We start from the raw sequence: 22,836 nt of genomic DNA, 5'->3' as shown, positions 1-22,836 counted from the left end.
AGAGCCTCTCAGGAGACAGCTTTATCAGGCTCCTGTCAGCAGGCTTTTGTTGGCATCTGCCTAGTGACTGGATTTGGTGGTTGTTTATGGGGTGGATCCCCAAGTGGGGCAATCTCTAGATGGTCATTCCTTCAGGCTCTGCTTTGAACTTTGTCTCTGCAACTCCTTCCATGGGTATTTTGTTTCCCATTCTAAGAAGTAACAAAGCATCCACACTTTGGTCTTCCTTCTTCTTGAGTTTCATGTGTTTTGCAAATTTGGAGGATATCATCCTAAGTGAGGTAACCCAATCACAAAAGAATACACATGATATACACTCACCGACAAGTGGATACTAGCCCAGAAACTTAGAACAAAAACCTCTTAAGACATACTAAGAAAATCTAGGGCTTTTTTGGAACGAACTGTTCTTTTCTGTTCTTTTTAAATATGTCTATAGAACTCACTTTTAAACACAGTGCTGCAATGCTGGGCATTGTGGTACTTGCCTTTATTCCCAACACTGATCATAGCCATTTTCCCCATGTGCTGCGAAAGTAATAACCCAGCCTAGTATAGCAACAAACTCACAAACATAATTATTTATGAAAAGATAGCAAACAGCTTGAAATATTACTTAAGCATCAGAAGAAGGGACTTTCTGCAGCTGAGTTCAGGATTTCCCTACCCGTGGGCTGAAATGTGTGTTTGTTTTTGTTGATGTTCTGAGGGGAATCAGATAGCTGACTTATATCATTGGTGGTACATTAGAAGTCAACAAGGGTAAAAGATGGATTGTGCACTGGGTTAGTTCATTGAAAAGGGGAAAAAAATCACCAGGCACAGTAGCATAGGTCTTTAATCCCCTCACCCAGAAGGCAGAAGCAAGCAGATCTCTGTCAGTTTGAGACCAGCCTGGTCTACATAGAAAATTCCAGGACAGCCCAGGTTGCAGAATGAGGCCTTGTATCAAAAACATAAAATGAATAAATAAACAAGGAAGGAAACTCCCAAACAGAAGAACACATCAACATTTCTTAGCTTGTGCTGAGAGGACTGGAACCTGTGTTTTTATGCTATCAGTCATTCATGCAGTTAGGTAATGAGCTGGTACAAAGATTCCCTGAGCTCACAGTGTTTTCTCTCTCTCTCTCTCTCTCTCTCTCTCTCTCTCTCTCTCTCTCTCTCTCTCTCTCTCTCTCTCTCTGCCTCTCTGCCTCTCTCTCTCTCTGCCTCTCTGCCTCTCTCTCCTCTCTCTTCTCTCTCTCTCTCTCCTCTCTCTCTGCCTCTCTCCTCCCTTTCTCTCCTCCCTCCTCTCTCTGTCTCTCTACCTTTCTCCCTCTCTCTGTCTCTCTGTCTGTCTATCTCTCTCTCCTCTCTTCTCATCTCTCCAATCCTCTACAAATGAATTTCTAATCTCTTCACCTGAATTCAAACCTCTGGCTTCTTACCCTTAGCTTTCACATCTGACTTTAGTCCTACTTGAAGAACAAAAGTGTAAGCTGTCACAAATTGAGGTTATCTCATCGTTCAACCACAAACGATGCTAATCCATCTGTGTCTACAACCAGCCTTTTTATTTGTCTCAGAGTCTTCTTATCAGGGACTGATCCTTCTTGCACCACTATTTCTGTGCTGCTAGATTATCACTAAACTCGTTGCTACTGCTCCTCTTCCCTGATTTACAAGCTTCTCTCTAATTCTTCACTTAATACTTAAACACATTTAATATTTTTCCATTGTAGAAATCCCATGCCCAACTCCCCTCCCAGTAATTATAAAAATCTGATTAAGTACTTAATGTATGCCAGACATGTTCTATAGCCATCGTTCCATGACTATGTTGAGAGCAGGATGCAAGGGATCCCACCAAGACATTACTGATTTGGAAGTTTCCACATTGCTCCTGCTGATAGAGATTGAACCATGGTTGCGGGGGTGGGGTGTAGAGTTGTCCCTGGGGACTGGGAGATAGCCTCAGCTAGGGTTGTGGGATGAAGAGACCATGGATTTGATGGATTAAGTAATGGAATAGGAACTGATAAATGTGGACATATTACAAGGATGACATCTTGTTGGTGAGAATAAGCAACTACAGGAGGAGGAACTGGATCAAGAGGGACAGCAAGGAGTTCCTTTTCAGACAGACCGGGTTTGAAATATCTGAATTTGGGGAGCTCAGATGTAGGTGTGTAGGAATGCAGAAGATAGTCACAAACAGAAGGAACCAATCTCAGAGTTCAATTGTTATTTTTTTTTGACACATTTTCTCTTCACTAATTCCCACGCTTAAGATTCCAGACTGCACACGTAGCACCATTCAGTTGGTTGGCTGGTTAGCAACAGGAATTTCCTCCCACATGTTTTGAGAGTGCCAAGGCAGAGTCAGCAGATAGTCTGCCATCATTCCTGCATACCGCTAAGGACAAGATTACAATAATTTGGCTTCTTTTCCTGACTTTTCATTGTTCTGAAATTGCTCTGCATATCACTCGTTTACTTAAGCTTTGGTAGCAGGTTCTGTAAGCTAGTCTGTCCATTCAAATGGCATTCTAAATGAAAGTATGAAGTCAAAACAAATGCCTCATTTCTTTTACTCTTTCTAGAGTAACTTAAAAAATTGAGTCTAGTCAAGATACTATAAGAGAACTGAGAAGATACAGGATTCCTTTTATTAATATTATTGAGATTCCACCAACCACTTAGAAGCTTGTGGTGATAATCACAGTCACTATCCATAGTCGATATTTTCATTCCCATTGTACAGATAAATGGAGGAGGCTGTGAGACACTTTATTCCTAGTGGAAGACCAGAGACACTTGGTAGCTTCTGTTGCCCAGAGCCAGTTTATGACTGAATTGCTGAGTCTGGATCTTGGATACCCATGAGGATCACCGGGTGGGGGGGGGGGGGCTTTAGAAATTCCTCAGCTTAGGCTGAATCCCATTCAGATAAGAGCAGCCTAAAGACTGGGCAATGGCACTCACACACTCATACCTTTTAAAGATCCCCAGGAGTCGGGCGTGATGGCACACACCTTTAATCCCAGCACTCGGGAGGCAGAGGCAGGCGGATTTCTGAGTTCGAGGCCAGCCTGGTCTACAAAGTGAGTTCCAGGGCAACCAGGGCTATACAGAGAAACTCTGTCTCGAAACCCCCCACCCCCTGCAAAAAAAAAAAAAAATCCCCAGGAATAACAGTATTCAGCCAAGGTCGAAAAATATTAGTTTGCTACTAAAACATGGGATATTTTATCATTTCTCCCCAAATCAAACAAACAAAAAACCAAACCATAGTTTCATTCCATATTCCAGAAGGATAAAAACATCATAAACATTATAAACATTATAAACATTGTTCAAATGTCTTCTTGAAAAGACAAATATTCTTCTCCTTTACAAGTCATCTGAGAAACATTTGCAAAGCCTAGATGTCCCAGCAGCAGTACCATCACTTTGTTTGCAATGTCCACTAGAAGTTGAAAACATTTACTTGTTGTGTGTGTTGCCAGTGTACATATATGAAGGTTAAATGACAATCTGTGGAAGTGCGGTCTCTTTTTCCACCTTGTGGGTTACAGGAATGGAACTCAGGTTCTCACTCTCCTCAGGAAGAGCCTTTACCCCTTGCACCATCTTATTCGCCCAGAAAGCAACATTTTTTTTGATTAAAAAAAAAAAAGTATATAATACTGATCAACATTTGCCCTCCACCAAATGTACCCAGATACTTCCCACCTCCCAGCTACCCAACTCAATGTCCTTTCTTTCTCTTTCTTAAAAAACAAAACAAAACAAAACACAGAGAGAGGGAGAGAGGGAGAGGGAGAGGGAGAGGGAGAGGGAGAGGGAGAGGGAGAGGGAGAGGGAGAGGGAGAGGGAGAGGGAGAGGGAGAGGGAGAGGGAGAGGGAGAGGTAGAGGGAGAGGGAGAGGGAGAGAGGGAGAGGGGGAGAGGGAGAGGGAGAGGGAGAGGGAGAGGGAGAGGGAGGAGAGGGAGAGGGAGAGGGAGAGGGAGAGGGAGCAAAAGGCCAATAAGACAAAGGGTGCACAAACCAATGTGAAACATAGTCTCCAAAAATACCACTGGGTTACTTTACATTGGCTTACTACTCCTGGGTGTGGGATCTGTCCGTAAGTGTGGGTAATATACCCAGTGAGACTCCATTGGAGAAAACTAATTTTTCCTTGGCAACCAGGTATTAATTGCAGATAGCTTCTTGGTCAGAGGTGGGATCCCAGGTTCACTTCCCCTCTCAGTACCTGGACCCTTTCTGACTTGAACCTGTGGAGGCCTGTGTGTGCTGCCACAGTCATGGTGAATTCATATGTGTGTGTGTGTCTGTCTTATTGAATGGGAAAGAGACTGCCTCCTCAGAATCATCTATCACCTCATAAATCTTACAGAATTTCAGCTTCCTTTTATGCATAGATCCCTGAACTCTGAAGGAGGGGCTTAATGAAGACATCCCATGACGACTGAATGCTCCAAAGTCTCTCACTCTGCATGTTGTCCAGGTGTGGGTCTTTGTGTTAGTTCCCATCTGTTGCAGGAAGAAGCCTCCAGTGGTGGCTGGGTGAGGTCCTGATTTATGGGTATGACAGAATATCATTAGTGTCACTTTATTGCTATATTCCTTTATCATAGCAGTGGTACTTGGTTCAGGAAGCAACTTTTTTTTCTGTTTATTTTTAAGATTATAACTTAATTACTTTTCTTCTCCAAATCTTCTCATATACCCCTCCTCTCCTTTGAATTCATTATCTCCTTTCTTCATTAATTGTTATTACATGCATGTATGTATTTGTATCTATTTGATTGTAACTTATATGTATGTTTTCAGGGCTGGTCATCTAGCACTGGCAATTGGTGTGTCATTCCCTGGGGAGGAGTACCCGTCCTGCTCCCAGCTTTGCTCAGTTGCCTATGGCTCTCTGTGTAGATTTTTCTTCTTCTTTGTGTAAGGTTGAGGTCTCATGGCTTTCTGGCATCTAGTTTGGCATGTTTGTTGCTATCATCCTTGTTCAGCTCCTGAGCAAACAACTTTTATTTGCATCATTATTATCCCCGCTTGTAAGTGATCACGCATAATGTTTACAAGCTCTGAGGGAGCACCTGAGCAAGCATGTGAACTCACTAACAAATGACTTCCTCTACAGACACAGAATTCACAGTAAACCAATCCCTAGACATATCCTGGGGACTATAAGACATTTTGAAGATTTTAAATTACTATTTAATTTTTAGTTAAACTGTGGTCTTATTTAGAAACTAACCTTCACTTCATTTCATCTTTAATAAGTCTGATATTTTTTTCAAACCTGGAAACAATAGGCTACATTGTGGCACCTGATGTACTTGATAAAGAAATGTCTGGAATCCCCAAAGACATATTTCAAAAAATTAGATTTTTCTGTTTTGTGTGATAATTTTTCCAAGGTCTTCAAATTATGAACATGTTTATTGAGACACTTATTTTTGAAATTTATGGAACAAATTTTTATCTCTGTTCACACCTATCTGACATCTATTTTTTTTAGTAACACTGCCTTTTTTGATATTAAATTACAAGAACTAGCAAAGAAGGTACTCAAGATGCTTATAATTAACACTACTTCTTCCATTCATTCACCCAGGTATTTTGTGTTATTATTAGCTATCTTTGCAATTTTGCACACTTAGAGCTTGTCTTCTGGCAGAGATCTTGATTACTCAGAGAATAATGCCCTTCAAATTTCACAAACAATATGATGGGGGACATCATGAAGATTTTTTGCTTATAGCTCTGGGCCATTGTCCAATTTTGTTTGGGTTTTGTTTTGCTCTGGTTTTTGTTTTGTTTTTAGACAAAATCCACAAGGTAGCCTAGGCTGACAATGATCTCAAGAACCTATTGCCTTTGCCCTTAAGAACTTGTGCTTAATGGTAAGCCAAGAGTTTACAAGAAAGAAGTAGAGGTCATAAAATCTCTTCTGTTACAGTCTCCCATTATTGCAAAGAGGAAGGACAAGGCTCAGAATAATTATTTAGGTCAAGGAGAGATATTGCCAAATACTTAAAAATAATATTATAGTCAGTATGTTACATGCTACAGCAATTATAGAATAAGAGGAATTGGATAACATGACACTAATATGCCATTTCTACTTGGAGTCTCCATTCAATAATAGTTTATATTTCATTTTTCAAAATGGTGGAGCTTTTGTTCACACTGGTTTTAATGAATTGTGTCATTGTGATTAGGTGTTCTATCCAGGTGACTTCAATGGACAATGTTGATGGCATCTACAGAACCCAAAAGTATACCTAGAAATGGTACATGTGTCTGTTTTAGTTAATGATGACGTGAAGATAGCACATTCACCCAGTTGTACTCACTCTGTGTGAAAACATTTTGGAGTAACTTCATAAGGAGTGATGTAGCCATGTCAATGTTAGCCTAGCCTGAGCTCTTTGGTGTAAAGAACATTGTAGGAAAGAAAGCCTGTCACTCTTCACTTCTCACCTATGTATCTTTAGTGATTTCATTCCACAGAGCTCCACTGCCTCCCGTGGAAGGCATTTCCATCTCAGTGTTGCTAGAAAAACCAGTGTTTAAAATGGAATGGGGTTCTGATAGGTTAGCTTTCCACTTATCCTTTAATAAATAGTCAAATATCCTCAGACCTGTTGTACCAATGAAAACTCAGTCCATATGGTTGACTAAGCTTCTGATATAATTATTAGCATTTATTGAACTTTGTTTAAAGTTCCTTTTATCCATTATCTTATTTATCCTCGCCATAATTCATTTTTTTAAGATTATAAGAATTACCATCTTCTGAAATATGTAAAACCACAGCCTGTAAACTCATTGCAAAGATTAGTAATGTCTCCTCAAGATTGCAAGTGATTGTGTGAATTACAAGATTACAATGTCCATGTCTCACCTGTGTGAATCCCAAGATAATTGTCATTTTGTTTTATAACAACAACAACAGCAGCAACAAAATAGTAGGTTAATCCATGAAACCAGATAAATATCTAAATAGCTTGATTCATGTGTTAAACTTCATGAAACCAGAAAAATTCCTAAACAATTTGATTCATGTGTTAAAATGTTATATAATACAATATGTGCTGAAGGTGCAGCCTATAGATACTGCCATTTTTTAATGAGTTTCAAATATTATACTGAAACACTTCATCTCAGTATTCTGGTTTTTTTTTTAAATTTTAGCAAAATTAAACTTCTTTCATTCTCTACTCCATCGAATATTTACATTCGTGTCTCTCTTTAAAAGGCTCAGTTTTTATTTAAAAAATATTTACAAGTTACATGTATAGCATTGCTTAATTTTTTATAAACATGTTATTACCATTGAAGTATTCAAAAATGGGGAAACATGGTAGCCTGCATTTTTATTAGATTATTGAAAAAACGTGCCAAATAAAAAGCAATAAAAAATTACATTTCATGCTAAAGAACTCACCTCTCGAACTGTATACTTTTTCAAACTAAAACTAAAACTAAATAATCAAAGTTTGGAAAACATTGGTAAAATAGACTTCTCTAGTAAGTCTAATAAATAAAAGCTAAGCCTGCCTATGCTTCCAGGACTCAAGAGATAAAAACGTGTTAAGTGAGGTCCTGTTTCAATGAATGAATGAATGGATGGATGAATGAATGAATGAATGAGTGAATGAGTAGATAGATAGATAGATAGATAGATAGATAGATAGATAGATAGACAGATAGATAGATAGATAAGAAAGAAAATGCATGGGTAAGCAACATTAGAAATGAACTGATTTAAGTTGTAAGAAAATATTATATAAACTCATATTTTAATGCATTGAAATACAGGTGATATGGGTAACTCCCTTGGTAAACACAATTAGCAAAACTACCTCAAGAGCAAATGAATCACCTGTGGAGCCCTTTAATTAGACAATTTATAGTATTTTAGAACTTTGAAAATACAAAAGCATTTGACAACCATATTCTTAAAACTTATAGTTTTATGTAGAATGTGAAAGTTGAAGGTTTTAAAAACTCCATTTAGAAGCTTTGAAAATCAGAATTTCTGTAGATGCAGAAATCGAGGAGACTGTAGACATCAAGAGCAGATAGGACTAAGTCTTAAGGAACAAGATGTGTAGCTTAACCTTTTGAGAAATTTGACCACAATTGGAAACAAACAGTAATGAAGAGGAGCTTTGGTTGGCTAAAGAGAGGTATTTCAACACAGTTATTTCTAGGCTAATATGATAACATATTACCCATATGCTAGCTGGAGAGTATAAAGTTGACCAATGTATAACTAAGCATATTTACTATTTCTTTTGATAGAAATCAGAGTAGTGTTTATTCTTAGAATATCAATAGTGACTGGCAAGCAGGTAATGTTATACATTTTGATGTGTTTTGTAGTTATGGAGGTGAATTCATTTACAATCTGTCTGCCTGATGTCAATAAGTATATGACTTGTAAAATATATTAAGCTTTACCACATTTCATGACATAACAATTAAAAATTCACCTTCCCCCCAAAAGAATGATTGCTATGTATCAAATTTTTGACATGTGTGATGTTGGAGGTGTTTGTTTGTTTGTTTGCTTATTGTGTGTTTGTTTTGAGACAGGGTTTCTTTGTGTAGTTCTGAGACTTGCTCTACAGACCAGGCTGGCCTCAAACTCAGAGGCCACCCAAGCACTGAAATTAAAAGTATCCACCATTACACCCAGCTTGTATGATGTTGTTTCACTGTTATGGCCATTTTAAGAGGTAGACTTTTTTTATCCTCAATTTTCAGCTAGAGAAAAGGCAGCCCAGAAATTTCAGTAAATGAAACAGGCAGTGTAGCCCCAGCAGGGAAACTCTGCCTATTCTATTGCATTGTGTAATGAAAATGGAAGGCCTTGTTTTGTTTTGGTTAGGGAGATGCTTCACTTTAGATGGAGGTATTGGGAGTATGGAGACAGTAAAACAGGCGGTCTGTCCTTCATCAATAACAGAGGAAGTGAGACCATACCACAAAGACAATAAAAAGCAATATTGAACAATAAGAATGGTAGAGATCATGAAGACCCACTGATGATAAGGACCCACAGTTCTCTGCCCTTGCCCTACCCTGCCCTTGTCTGTGACTGACAACTGGTATACCAAGTCCTTTATTATAATAGGCTTTCCTTCTGGCAGCCTCAATGGTACTGGGAACAATCATTACTGGTTTCCTAAGCTGTGCCATTTGTGAAGCTTTTTCATGGCTTACTACTTAGATGGGCATGAAGGGTCTGTCTTCATCTACTTTACTGGTTTTTCTGATAGGATCACTGTCACATCTGATATCTGGTATTAGCATTTGCATAATATAGCTCTTCCTATCTCTTCAGGCCCCATCTTCCTGTGCCAGTGGATTTGGGGACTTCTCTCAAAACCATTGCAGAAATAGATTTTTAGCATCAAGTGTAAAAGCTTTTGTTTGTTTGTTTGTGTGATTGTTTGTTTTGACATGTTGCCTGTGAGTTTAAAACTATTGTGATTTCTGATACTTTTAGGAACATTTTCCTGTTTATCATAATTTCTGTTTGTTCCCTCTTCTTCTTAATTGAACTTAATGATGTCTCTTTTTTCTTTTCCTTTGATAACTTAAAAATATATCATTTCTACTTTATATTGGTTACCTTAATTTAACAAGGATATTATAAATGTTAAAATAAATATATCTGTCATCTGTTACTTGGTCTCTCTAATATATCAGAATGGGAAGAGAGAGGCTTAGCATGGTTTTTCCCTCTGATTCCTTGTAACCCTCCTGTCTCTAGCCTTTTGCCCCTCACTGATTTTATTTAGATTTTCTATGTGGCTACATTTTAAGATGGCATGAAATATATTAAATGAAATTTTATTTAGATTCAATATATTTTATTGCTTTTATTTGCCACATCTCTCATTTACTCCATTCTGTCCACTTGAAGTTCTTATTGGTGTTTTTATATTTTCTAGAAATTCTTTCAGAGAGAACCTTAAGTAATAAACTTCAAAGTCCCTTTCAATTCTAAAATTATACTTCTGCCTATCACTTGGATAATAGTTTGGCTGGGTGTAGAATTCAAACTTCAAAGTTCTCTTTCATTAGAATAAGGATATTTTTTCCCCGCTGCCTTCTTGGATCCTGGGTATTTCACAAAAATGTTAATATCACTCTGATTCTTATTCCTTTGGAAGCAGTCATTCTTTTCATTCTGACCATTTTTAAATCTCATTCTAGATGTTAAGAAATTTCACAAGAAGTGTGCCTGTCTGTGTGTGTTTCCTCCCTGATCTACCCTGTAGCCAAGATTGTATTGTGTTCCGAAGAATTCTTCCATAGTATTTCTTTAGATGCTGTCTTCTTTTCAGTTTCTTTATTCATTTGCTCAAGAAGTCCTACTGAGCAGATCTTGGAACTTCTGTGACATTTACATATTGTCATATTTTCCTCTTTTCTGTATTGTCCTTACTCCAAACTCTGAGCTCAGGACTGAGGGATCTATCTTCAATCTGATTTTATCTACTTTTGATATTTTTCTAGGACTGAGCGTAGCTTCTGGCTTGTGAGAAGTAGTTCATTTCCTTCAGTTGCCTTCAGGAAATATATTTTTTTTTTTTTACTGTTCCTAAGAATTGGGGCCAAAGGCTACACCAAGAAGCTTAGCAGTACAAACAGTGTTCAATTTACTAAATTACATTTGTTTTGACTTTTGCAATGTAATAGCACACATCTGCTGTGAGAATTCAAGAGCAGAGCTGCCTGTGGCAAAGCAGGTTAAACAAATTTTGACGATGAACTTGAAGTGCCAGTGAGTCTTACATTTGGAATTGTGATATATCAGGACATGACCATCATGAGAGTTAAGAGAGGACTAAAAGGTGCAGACAAAGGGACTATGTGGCCTGAAGTGGTGCTGGGTCAGGTGTGCACAATGACTGAAAAGATATCAAGATACATCTCTGAGATAGAGTTTGATCCTTATCAGTGTTGGAAAAGCCCTGATACTGAGGAGACTTACAGAATACTTGATCTTTAGGAGTTGCTGATGTGAAGTGTGTAGTATATAGGAAAAGAAAGCAATGAGTCCTGATCCTCACATCTCAAAATAATCACGCCTGGGAAACTGATAACATTTATGGGAAAAAATGGCAGTCACTTGAAATTTGCTATGGATGAAAGTTGTCATGTAGAAGTTATATTATTTCAACTTGGCAAATATAATACATTAACAATAACAAAACAAAAACACCAGTGTTCGTTTTACACTATGCTTAAAAACTCAGGAACAGACATTTTTCCTGAGGAGTGGTTGCCTTGCCAGTGATTACTGGCCCATTTGTATTGGCTCTTAAACGAGGAGGCAATAGTTTGCTTTTATTCTTTATCAGAAAACTTCCTGCTAGATAATTATCTTATCTGATCAGAACTGCTTTGAACCAGTTATCAGCTAGGCAGCTCCAAGACATCAGACCCCCTCCCTGGACTAGAAATATGGGTCAAATTGTCATCTTCTGATTGGTGCTAGAATCCTGCATTTCCAGACTCTGGTTTTATCCTTCAGTGATTACAAGGGAGGGGTCTAGCCCCATTTCCTTTAAGCCTGCTAATCTCTAATTAGCAACCTAACATCTTTGTTTGTCTATTTTCAATTTCTGGGAACAAGACTGCCTGACAAAGAAAGAAATTGATTCTGTTGCTGGTTCTGGTTTAGGGGGAGTTGTATTACAACAAGATGCACACAAAGAAGTCATACCAACAGGGAAATAAGGAGCAGCCTGTATAAGATGAAGCTGCTGGTCATTTGCAGACCAGGCACAGCTATTGGTCCACACATTTAGGATGATTAGATTGCATGAAGAAAAATGTCTATGAAATCATAGCCGTGTACTGCTGGTGACTCCAAATTAGCTTCTCAAAATTACTTGATTAAGATATGCATGGCAATGTAGTAGCATGGGATGCCACTATTAAATATTTTACAGTGCGTGTTGGTTTTTTTCTAGGCTGTAAGCCAAACCTTAGGTTGTATTTTGCTGTTATAACCTGGGTATCACACACATATTAAAAGCAAAGTTGTTGTTTTTTTTCCTTTCTTTTGAAAAGCTGTTGAGCTTGCCAGTATAATCTTAGCATCAACACCAGACAAATCAAAAAGTAGAAATTCTTGGTTAAGTACGAAAGATAAAGAATGTAGCCAAAACAGTTATACATGATGTCTGCAACTTAAACTAGAGAAAGGACCATTTCCATAATTTTATTAAAAAAACAAGGCAGAAGTTTTAATTTTCTTTGAGTTTAAATTTATAGTGTGTGTTCTCCTCATTAAAGACAGTGAAAACTGAAATGGAACCGGGGCATGTATTCCTGTGTTGCACAGATTGCATAGAGTATAAAGGAGATAAGTTTCTAAGTCCGGTAAACAGTCTGTGTGGCACTTCCCTGTAACGTCTATGTGAAATAGAAGCCAGTCAGAACTTATCCGCTTCAAGTGGAAAGCAGTAACGGATCCCTGTAATCTTAGAACTCAGGGGGCTGAGGCAGGAGGATGGCAAGTTCAAGGCTGTGTGGAGCACATAGTAGAACCCCTTCTCATCTGAGAGCAATGGAGGGGTGAGGACGGGAGGCAAAGAAGAGAGCAATCCAGCCCTCTGATTCTTAGGTCCCTGCCCAGGCTGAGCATGCGCTTCCTCCTTCTGTCTCCACAGAGCATCTGCACGACCACCACCGCGTTCCTACATTTTTTCTTCCTGGCTTCATTCTGTTGGGTCTTGACAGAGGCGTGGCAGTCGTATATGGCTGTGACAGGAAAAATCAGGACCCGGCTTATAAGAAAACGCTTTTTGTGCCTTGGATGGGGTAAGCTTATTAATAGGCCCTTTACACTTTGCTGAAATGATATTGAGCAATAATGTCATCAAATAGTAAAAAGTGACTGTTCCCAGGGTACTTGTGTCTAATTTGAAATATAATGTGGAAATACATAAGAAAGGACATTTTCTGAACATCCATGAGGCCATTTGGAACTTTGTAAGGGAATAATTACAAACTGTTTTAGTTAGGAAACTAGCAGTTGAAATAACCCCATGGTGTACCTTGAGACCTGAGTTAACTGAAGTTAAAAAGACAATATGTTTCCTGCTGGTATTTTCTGAAAATGCAAATGCTTTGAATTCTTCAGGCCCCCAAATCATGATATTTACTGGACATGAAGCAAAACCCTAGGAAACCTCGAACTGTTCCTACTCCAAGAAATCTCCAAACTGTTGAAGAATAAAGCTGTTCACATCACAGGAAAGAAGGGAGCCGTTAGTGAGGCAATTAAGGGGTTCCTCAAAAGTAGAAGCATACAATTACTACCAAAGTGAGGATTAATTGATTCACTGCCTGTCGTTACTGGGGAAAGTTTCCAATTGCTTCATGGCATAGATGTCTCAAAGACTAGTGATTTCCTGGGGCCAGTAGAAATGAAAGCATAGTACTTTCTTTTAAAGCTAGTTTTATAAAAGGGGCAGGGTTTTTCATGTTTGTCTGAGTTTGGAAAGTCCTATACTACAATAACTGTACATGGGTATACATAAAGACATATGTACACTTATCCACATCACATGTGCATATCTGTACACACATGTACACATACTGCAACCACATCGGATGATCAGACTAGCATGCTAAAAGGAACCTGGGAGCTTATAGGCTAGTGAACTCACTAGAAGACCAGAATAATTCATCCTGAAAAGCAGGATGTAAGCGACTTAAAGATAAGCTGCCAGCATTCAGCAGGGGTCTACCCATATCTAGCTGATGCACTGGGACTCTCTGGGGAGGCAAACGGAAAGTTGAGCATCTTCTATTTAGAGTTTCATAAGTTTTTTGTCCAGATTCCATGACAAAGATCTTTCCAAATTAAGTATCGAACCAAGGAGCATTTTCGTGGTGAATTGGGACCATAGATCTTAGGAAGACCAGTGTGAGTACTGGAGGTTGTATCTTAACGAGTGATTTCCTTGCCAGTAACCAGCAGCTATCTTATTTAATTTTGTGACTAAAGACCTCAAGAAAAGGGTTGCAGCTCATCTCCAAAGCTACAGATAATATCAACATTTTCTCAATAGCAAAGAGTGATATAAAAGACGGGCAGAGAGAAGCACACCACCAGGAATTTAGAAAACAGAAGTCCAATTTGTGTGAAATAAAGATTACTAATATTCTCTGATATTATAAGGGTGTAAGTTTTCTTTCTATTGAACTCAATGCCTTCAATCAAAATATTCAGTCAACAAATAGCATGCAGGATGAGAAGGGAGTGGAGACAAAGAGTACAACAAGTATAATTTATATTACGAATGTATAGTTCTCAGTGTTAACTTAAAAACATGGCTACTTCCCATCAGAGATGATAAGAAAGAGATGAGGCAACTGAACATGCAAACGTGACCTTCTTAGAAATGCTGAATATTCAAATATGTTTAAATATGAGATGAAATAAGTCTTAAGGTCAGAATCGGTTTAGATTTTCAGGTAATTGAGTTCTCTATTTCTACGTCCTTGCTATGAGTAAATTAAAAAGAAAGTGTTAAGTGATAAAATTATTTTGGGGAACTTATTATAAGTTGAACTTGGTGTTAATCAAGATGTGACCACTTGAATTCTCCACTCCCACCACAGTCCATCCAACCAGGGTATCCAGCTTTCTGCCTTTCTGGTTTTATAACTATAAATTTCCTTTATAACAGTCCAAACCCCTAGAGAAAAAAATAACTTAAAAGATATACTAAATCTCTGTTATTACTTCTCTTTAAAAATGTGTCAAATGCAGTGGTAACCTAGCAACATCAGGAAAGTCCAGTAAGTTAAAAAAAAAAAATCCACCTGTAATTTGATGTGCCAAGTTACCCAGAGGGCCCCTCCCCCCTTCTCAGAGGAGAAGGAGAGGGGAGTGGAGGGGAACTGTGGGAGGTGGCGCTAGGAGGGTGGGGTTGCAATCAGAATGTAAAGTGAATAAATAAGTAAAATCTACCTGTCTTTTTGCACTTGATAGAAACTTTTCAATATATATTCCATGTGAGGTGAGCCCTCCAACAGTAGTTGCTGTGATCTGAGTATCTGGAGCTTGTCCAGGCATGTCCTGGGCAAGTGTCCACAGTGGCTGTAGCTGCATATGAAGTGTTACCTTCTTTTCTTGCAGGGCTGCCAGCTTTAGTAGTGGCCACATCTGTAGGCTTCACTAGGACGAAAGGATATGGCACGGATCACTAGTAAGTCCATCTATAATGCTCCCCTGTTGATAAAAAAGGAAGCTACCAGACAGGTTTTATTTTGCTTGGCTGTTGATGTTATTCACTTTGTTATTGAGTCATTAACAATGACAGAAGCTTGCAGAGTGATGTGAGATGGTTTATATGCACAAAAGCAAAGAAAGCAATTGATTTAGAATCCTCATTTCCAGTTCTTCCTAAGACTGGCATATTTTCCTTTAAAGATATATCAATATGCACTGTACACGTCAAAACTTAAATACTTTTTTTAGAACTGGTAATATTTCTCTGTTATGATTTAGGGTGTCAGTCTTCCATCAGTTTCAAATATCATTAATGCCTCTTATTATTAGCTATTATTTCAGGTTCTGTTTTATGGTGATATCATACTGCAATTGATTGATCAGGAGCCAGAGTCCATATTAGAAGTTGCCTAGGCTATGTAAGAAATTAGAGATGGGTCTTATGGACCATCTTATACCTACGATGCTCACAAAGTCTACAAGGCAATTTATAGTAAAGTTTAACTTTAATATTTCTAATTTAAGGCATTATACTTTCAACATTTAATGAATCCATTTTCATATTAAAGATATAAATGAGTTTGAAGAGTATGCATTGTATTAAATATACTTAACAACATGGCATTCTATAATTGTTTTCAGGTATAAGTTAGGAATTATTGATAACAAGACCACATGTTGCACTCAGCTCATGAAGAGTATATAAAACGACATCACTTCCCCCACCCATTCCAATGGCACCTTCTTAGAGCAGGAAAAATTCCTGTCTTTGGAGATCTTGATTTTATATGCAGTCAATACCACTGAAAGAAAATGCTAAGCACTCATTTAAGAACGATTATTTTACTATAGCATGGTTATTTTAAGTTATTACTTTTTCTATTAAGGTAACTATGTTGGCATATATCAAGTTTTTGTAAAACACCTTATTGGCATTACAGATACTATGGTTTCTACTTTCGAGTTTATAAAGGTCAAAAGCATACCAAGTCTTGAGTTGATCTTTAAATAAATGCACATATATTGGTAACTGTGTATACTAGTGTTTCTGTCTGTTTATAAAACTACTAGATTAAAACTTTAACTAAGATATAACTTAGAGAGGCTCACTTATGCTCTTAAATGTGTGATTTTCTGTGAGTTTTGACAGATGCATACATTATAGAACCACCCCGTCAATAATTATAGAGCAGGCTAGTGTTAGGAGATACATAGAAGAGTCACTGTTCATATTGCAACTTTGAAGGCAGCTCACTGGCTGCAAGGACTGACCTAGTAGAATACCAGGAAACAGTTGCATGAGGTAATGTCATGGCTGCCCAGGAGCAGTAGGATATAGTCCCTCACACTTTTCACACCACCATCCTGGACCATGGGCATCAGATGCTCCAGTCTGCAGAAATCCCATGATGTGTCCTCTGGCCTCTTCATTTCCTTTAGATTTGGAGAATGAACATTTTTTTTTATCCAAAAGATAGTTCCCGAGCTCCACCAGTGGCAATCTGCATCTCTTGGTGAAGTTAGTCCATGGAACAAGCACAGCTGCACTCATTGTAATTCACAACCTTCTTCCAGTGAATGTTTTTGGTAGTCGGAGAAACAGAATTAAAGAGGGACATGAACAGGAGTTATCCATTTTCTGCCTTGGTCTCTTTTAAACCAGTTTCTCCTGGTATCTCAATGGCTCTCAAGGAAAAGCAGGTAAACTCCATTTCCAAGACTTTCTAAACACACTGAAAGAGTCGGTGAGCAGATAAAACAGAGTTTGTAAGTGATGACCTCTTTCCAATGAGAACAGATATTGCAAAATGCAAATAATTTGTCTAAAATATGTTAACTGTCTCAGGGTAAAGCCCAGTGGTTACATTTCTCTCCAGTGAGAGATATGTATGGTTCCTTACTCATGAAATGCTCTAACTCGAGGTTTTTCTACAGCTTCTAGGGTTGAAGTTATAAGCCTTTGAAATGTGCCAACACTGCAAGGTTAAACTCTAGCCTGTGCTGTTGGCATCACGATTCGGTGGCCTGATGCTTATCACTGATTTTTCTTAGTTTTATCTAATGCTATTTTTAGCTGCTGGCTGTCTCTAGAAGGAGGACTGCTCTATGCCTTCGTTGGACCTGCAGCCGCTGTTGTCCTGGTAAACTCGAAATTCACTTACTTGATTGCTTAGCAAAATAAAGAAAGATTACAGAAGTTCACTTAGAGTGAGAATTTTGATAAAGTGTTTGGTGGGCAGAAAATTTAAAGTTAAATTGCTTATTACTTTAATTTTAATATGAGCTGCTTCAATTTTAAATTACTCTAAAATATTCAATTTTAGTACTAAAGATTATTAAACTTGGAAGAATGGAATTCCTCTTACTGTGATCTTAGATATGTAAGTTAACTTCAACACACCCCTCCTCTGTGATATGAAAAATCTAATTGTTTATTATCATCACATCTCTATGTTAGTTTTGAATAATGTATTTATATGTGAATAGGGAGATTTATTCAAGTTTGCCACTTCCAAATGCCTTTTCCTATCTACCATTTATCCATCTGTATATTTGCATACATACATACATACATACATACATACATACATACATACATACAACTGTCTCAACCTCAATGATACAAGCATTTTAGAATGGGTATTTCACTGTTCCATAGTTAGAGCTGTGTTTTCTAGTATGTTCAGTACCATCCCTCCCTCTGCCTAACACATCTCTAGATTTTTTGATGTTCCCTGTGGGTCAATATTATTCTAAATTAAAAACTGCCAATAGATTTTATTTTCCTTTTAGAATAACAATATTTCCCAAATTTTTACAATTACAACAGGCAAAAATTTCTACCAATTTTCCACATTCTCTCCCCCTTCCCCCTTCCCCCTTCCCCCTTCCCCCTTCCCCCTTCCCATACACACACCTCTTTCTCATATGCAGCACTCTGACTTACCAATATGAAGGGATAAAGGAGGGAAGAAGTATAGAAATTAAATACAAAGATTTATATCACTGTTCAATTAGACACCCGTTAGATAATTAGCCTTCAGTTTTTTGAATGATTCATTCAATAATTTGGAAGCTAGAAATGTCTTTCTTAATAACTCTATTTAAGTTTTTCTTCCTTTAAAAATTATTCTTTCTTTTAAGCTGTAACTGGGAACAGAAATTGACTATTAATAGAAAGAATGAAAAAGAAACAAAGAAAGAAAGAAACAAAGAAAGAAACAAAGGAAGGAAGGAAGGAAGGAAGGAAGGAAGGAAGGAAAAAGATGATAGATAGATGATAGATGAAACAAAGGAAGAAAGAGAGATAATAGATATGTGGATAGATAGATAGATACATACATACATACATACATACATACATACATGTATAGATGAAAGAAAGAAAGCAACAATGATTGATAGATGATAGATAGATAGATAGATAGATAGATAGATAGATAGATAGATAAGAAAAGAAGGAAGGAAGGAAGGAGGGAAGGAAGGAAGAAAGACAGAAAAGAAAAGAAAGAAAGATCACTGGTGACATGAGTATTACAGAAGAGCATAGGGAAATTGAAACTATTAGGAATATATCAATCAAGTTACTTTCATAAGCTGCTAGGTTAATATACATATTAACTTAGATTTTCTTAGTTCAAATATAGTGAAGTACAATGGTCATCCTCTTGACTGAGTGGTATCTTGCTGAGACACTAAGAGTTACATATCCTAAATTACTGCATAATAGATGCACTTTGGATCACTCTCATATCAGCGAGTGAACAGATTTCAGCCCTCTCTTAGCAAAAGAGGGTCAGTGGCTTGAGACTCTAGCTCACTGATAGAGGGTACAGGGCTGAAGAAGATTAAAAGAAAAGGGTCTTTGGTTTTCTTGATTTTCCTGATTGGGATGGGTATTCATCATCATCACCTTCTACCAATAACTATTTCTTTGAGTTGCCTTAACAATTTCACTTGAAAAAGAACATTTTCTTACTGATTTTACTTCAGCTGATATTATGCAAAAAGCCATGTAACTGAGATGAAGGAAGTCTTAGAAATTGCTAAGAAGTGCTCAGGAGAGCACATTTTAAGAACTGGTGTCAGTATCCATCTCCTGAAGGTATCTGGAGATCATGGGCCTTCCCTTCTTAGAAAAGCAAGCATCAAAAAGCAACCTCCCCTCCACGCCCCCACTCCCACGGCATCCCCATGCACCCCTGCCAAAGAGCACATCTAGTGTGAAGACCTGGTCTCTGTCTTCCCTGCAGGGGACAGTGACAAATCCTGGTACCTTCCCATGTCTAGGCTCAGTCCAGCTTTTCTTTTTTCTTTCTTTCTTTTTTTCTTTTTTTTTTTTTTTTTGGTTTTTTGAGACAGGGTTTCTCTGTATAGCCCTGGTTGTCCTGGAACTCACTTTGTAGACCAGGCTGGCCTACAAACTCAGAAATCCGCATGCCTCTGCCTCCCCAGTGCTGGGATTAAAGGCATGTGCCACCACGCCCGGTGTCAGCTCAGCTTTTAAGCATAGATAAAACTCATTCAGCCCATTGTTTTAGTCAAAGTTTCCTTGGAAAGAATAATGCCGGATAAATGGAGTCTGGTGCCATTTAAATGTTAGGCAATTGAAGGTTAATTTCACCATGTTTAACCGCAAACCTTGGAAATTGAGTGTGTTTAATGGACTTTAAATGTTAGAGGCACGCAGTGCTGTTGAACCACTCATTGCCTCTGTTAGAAGTGATTCCCATCGCTCTTCACAGTCATGCACCTCTGTGGGGTTTAAGGCTTGCTTTCTGGAGCAAAAGGGGACCTGATCCCCTTCAGTATCATTGAAAGGTCAACTTTGTTTCTATTTGACAGGTCAACATGGTGATTGGCATTTTGGTATTTAATAAACTTGTTTCCAGAGATGGGATCCTAGATAAAAAGCTCAAACACAGAGCCGGGTAAGCTGCCATTGGTGGATTTTGAAGGTTCTTTACGAGTAAATCCCATAGTCCAGGTCCAGCTTGTCACTCACTTGGAACCGTTCCCAGAACTTTGCTCTTGAGGTACTAGTGTGTCTGGTAGATCCTGTCATTTAGAGTTTCTCTGACATAATATGTTACATACTAGAAGTAATAAATCACATAAAATATGATTGCCAAGGGTGATTTATTGAAAATAACAGTAGATGTTATATAAGAAGATAGAGATGTGCATCTTGCTTGCCTATCTGTTGAGATTGAACACCAAGTCTAGCCTCAAAATACTAGTCCTAAGGTAAGAGATTTCAACCCCCAAAAAACTTTTGCTCACAGAGATAGGAGTTAGATAAACAAAATGTCAGTTTGGGACAAGACTGAATCAGGATAAGTATAACAAAATAGAGTAAAATAGTGATGGGGGGGGTGTCCTCTTTATCTAACTATATGGACTAGAAAAATTCACTTAACCAATCACTTTAAAATAAATATATATCAAACATTATTCTTACCATATATTTGCATTCCTTTTATATTTAAAATATAATTTAGTATAAATAAATGTGTAATTTTTAGTTTTCTATTTTAGCCATTTACAAAATCTATATAAAAAAAGCTACCTTATTTTTACTGTTATCACTGTAGCAACAAGCACTTCATATATAGATTTGTAGAAGCATTTAGGTTACAGCAATACCCCCTCCTAAGTATTTGTGAAAATTTGAATGAGATATTAATTCCCTTGATTCCCTCTTAGGTCTTTTCTAACTAAAAATTACAACTTTCTCCTATCTTGAAAAAAATGTACCTTTATTCAAAATATATTCCCATAATTGTTCTCTTTTAAAAACATTTTATGATAAATGTTTTAAAGGTCATAGTATGCAATCACTTACTGGTGATGAATTAATGATCTCCCTGTTTTTGTAATTTATGTGATGATCATAAATTAAGATAACTCAGGTAATTCTTTTCCCCAGTAAAAAACTAAATTTAATGGCTTTCCACTAAAATAAAAATCAATAGTGTGAAGCATAATGCTAAATGAAACCATCAGTAGATGGTCTCTCCCTACACAGCTCCACCTTGATGAGTTTCTAAACCATCCTGAACTTACAGTCAAGACTGAGTTTTTAATGCTGTTTGATATGAGCTTTCCATGGTTGCCACATGTGGCTGGACTAGAGTGACCATTTTGCCATTGAATAGACTAAGTGCTGGGTAGAGAGAACAGGCTCTGTTGCTGCTTTCAGAAGCACTTTCTAAAGGAGGTATTCGAACTCGAAACTCAGCAGTGCACCAGCTGCTCACATGGGTCTCCAGGAATGCTGCCTCCTCTTTCAGAAACCTAGTCTCCTCATCCATTCAATAAGAAAGTTGCTCTTGCCTCATTAAATATATGAAGTAATGTGCATAATGATTTCATGAGAGCTTTAGCAAATGGCACACCCTATTCAACACACAGTGGATCTGATGACGAATGAACTAACGTGGGCAGTAAAGGTCCCTATGATCCAGGGCAGTGAGGGCAGAAAAGGAGATGAGCTCATTAAAACGCTGAGGAGTCCCCAGCCTCGTGACTGTGCTTCTTTTCACACTTCATTATTTTGTGCATCATGTCAAGTTTCAAACCGTGTTGCTCTTTGTAAGTGATAAACAGAGACTTAATGATGACATCGCCAGGGTATGAGTTTAAATTACTCATCTTATTCTACATCTTGGCAGTAATAATTATAATTGAGAACCTCTAATTCTAAAAGCATTCTTAGAAGTCACATGGATTTCACTGGCAAACCCTAGTCAGTATCTTTCTGTTCCAATGGGGGACTTCCAAAAAGAAGCTCGAGTCTTTTTACATGTAGAATTCTGATCACTGTCCTGGGCAGAGGAGTTTAAACGACGTTTGTCAAATAGAAACTCTAAGGTAAACTAAGTCTATATAGAGTTGAATTGGTTCTCAAATCTGAAGTGTGAGTTAAGGAAACTTTAAAAAGTACTATGGATGTGTGAAGTTAATTTTAGTCCTCAGAGAAGCAGCTAAGAGAGTAATAAAGACATCAGTGAGGGGCTTAATCAAATGCACTGAGAAAGCACACAGAGCGTAGTTGATGCTGACTGGCTTAATAATTGATTTCACTAATTGTAAAGTTGGTTATTTCAGGTTGGCTGAATATATACATATAAATATATCTATATAAGCATATATAGAGAGAGCATATTTTCTGAAACTAGATAACATTATTTATAGTAGAATATAGGGTCAAGGTATTCATTCTTCCATTTTTTTCTATTTCTAAATTTATTGATTTTTTATACTTTATAATCCGTTATTAGAGGTATCAAAGCATATCTTTTGTGCTCAATAAATATTTATAAAGGAATGAATGAATAAATGTTTAATAAATAATAAAAAAGCTTGTCAAGCTGTGTAACATCTAAACTATATTAAAAGTTTTCTAACACATAAAGTATGCTTACCAAGTATAATTTATTGAAAATAATAGTATATGTTATATAAAATGCTAAGTGGAAATAACTAAAAACAAGATAAATTATAATGTACATCTTAAGACAAAAACATCTAAAAAGAAAACTTTAGGACATCTTAAAACA

At 37.5% G+C, this 22,836-nt stretch overlaps 1 protein-coding gene across 2 annotated transcripts in view; it reads left to right on the top strand.

The window, feature by feature from the left end:
- The window catches only part of Adgrb3 (adhesion G protein-coupled receptor B3), a 737,533-nt gene that overhangs the window by 668,522 nt on the left and 46,175 nt on the right, over positions 1 to 22,836 (top strand). For both annotated transcript variants that reach the window (XM_029468446.2, XM_021163961.3), the window contains exons 20-23: positions 12,702 to 12,852; positions 15,182 to 15,251; positions 17,349 to 17,415; positions 20,120 to 20,205. In XM_029468446.2, coding sequence (XP_029324306.1) covers positions 12,702 to 12,852; positions 15,182 to 15,251; positions 17,349 to 17,415; positions 20,120 to 20,205 — 374 coding nt within the window. The remainder of the gene's footprint in view (positions 1 to 12,701; positions 12,853 to 15,181; positions 15,252 to 17,348; positions 17,416 to 20,119; positions 20,206 to 22,836) is intronic.

This window comes from Mus caroli, unplaced genomic scaffold, assembly GCF_978045245.1.
Source record: "Mus caroli unplaced genomic scaffold, Mus_caroli_1 scaffold_1, whole genome shotgun sequence".
NCBI lineage: Eukaryota > Metazoa > Chordata > Mammalia > Rodentia > Muridae > Mus > Mus caroli.
The sequence above is the reverse complement of the archived record's forward strand: the minus strand, read 5'-3'. Positions and strand labels throughout refer to the sequence as shown.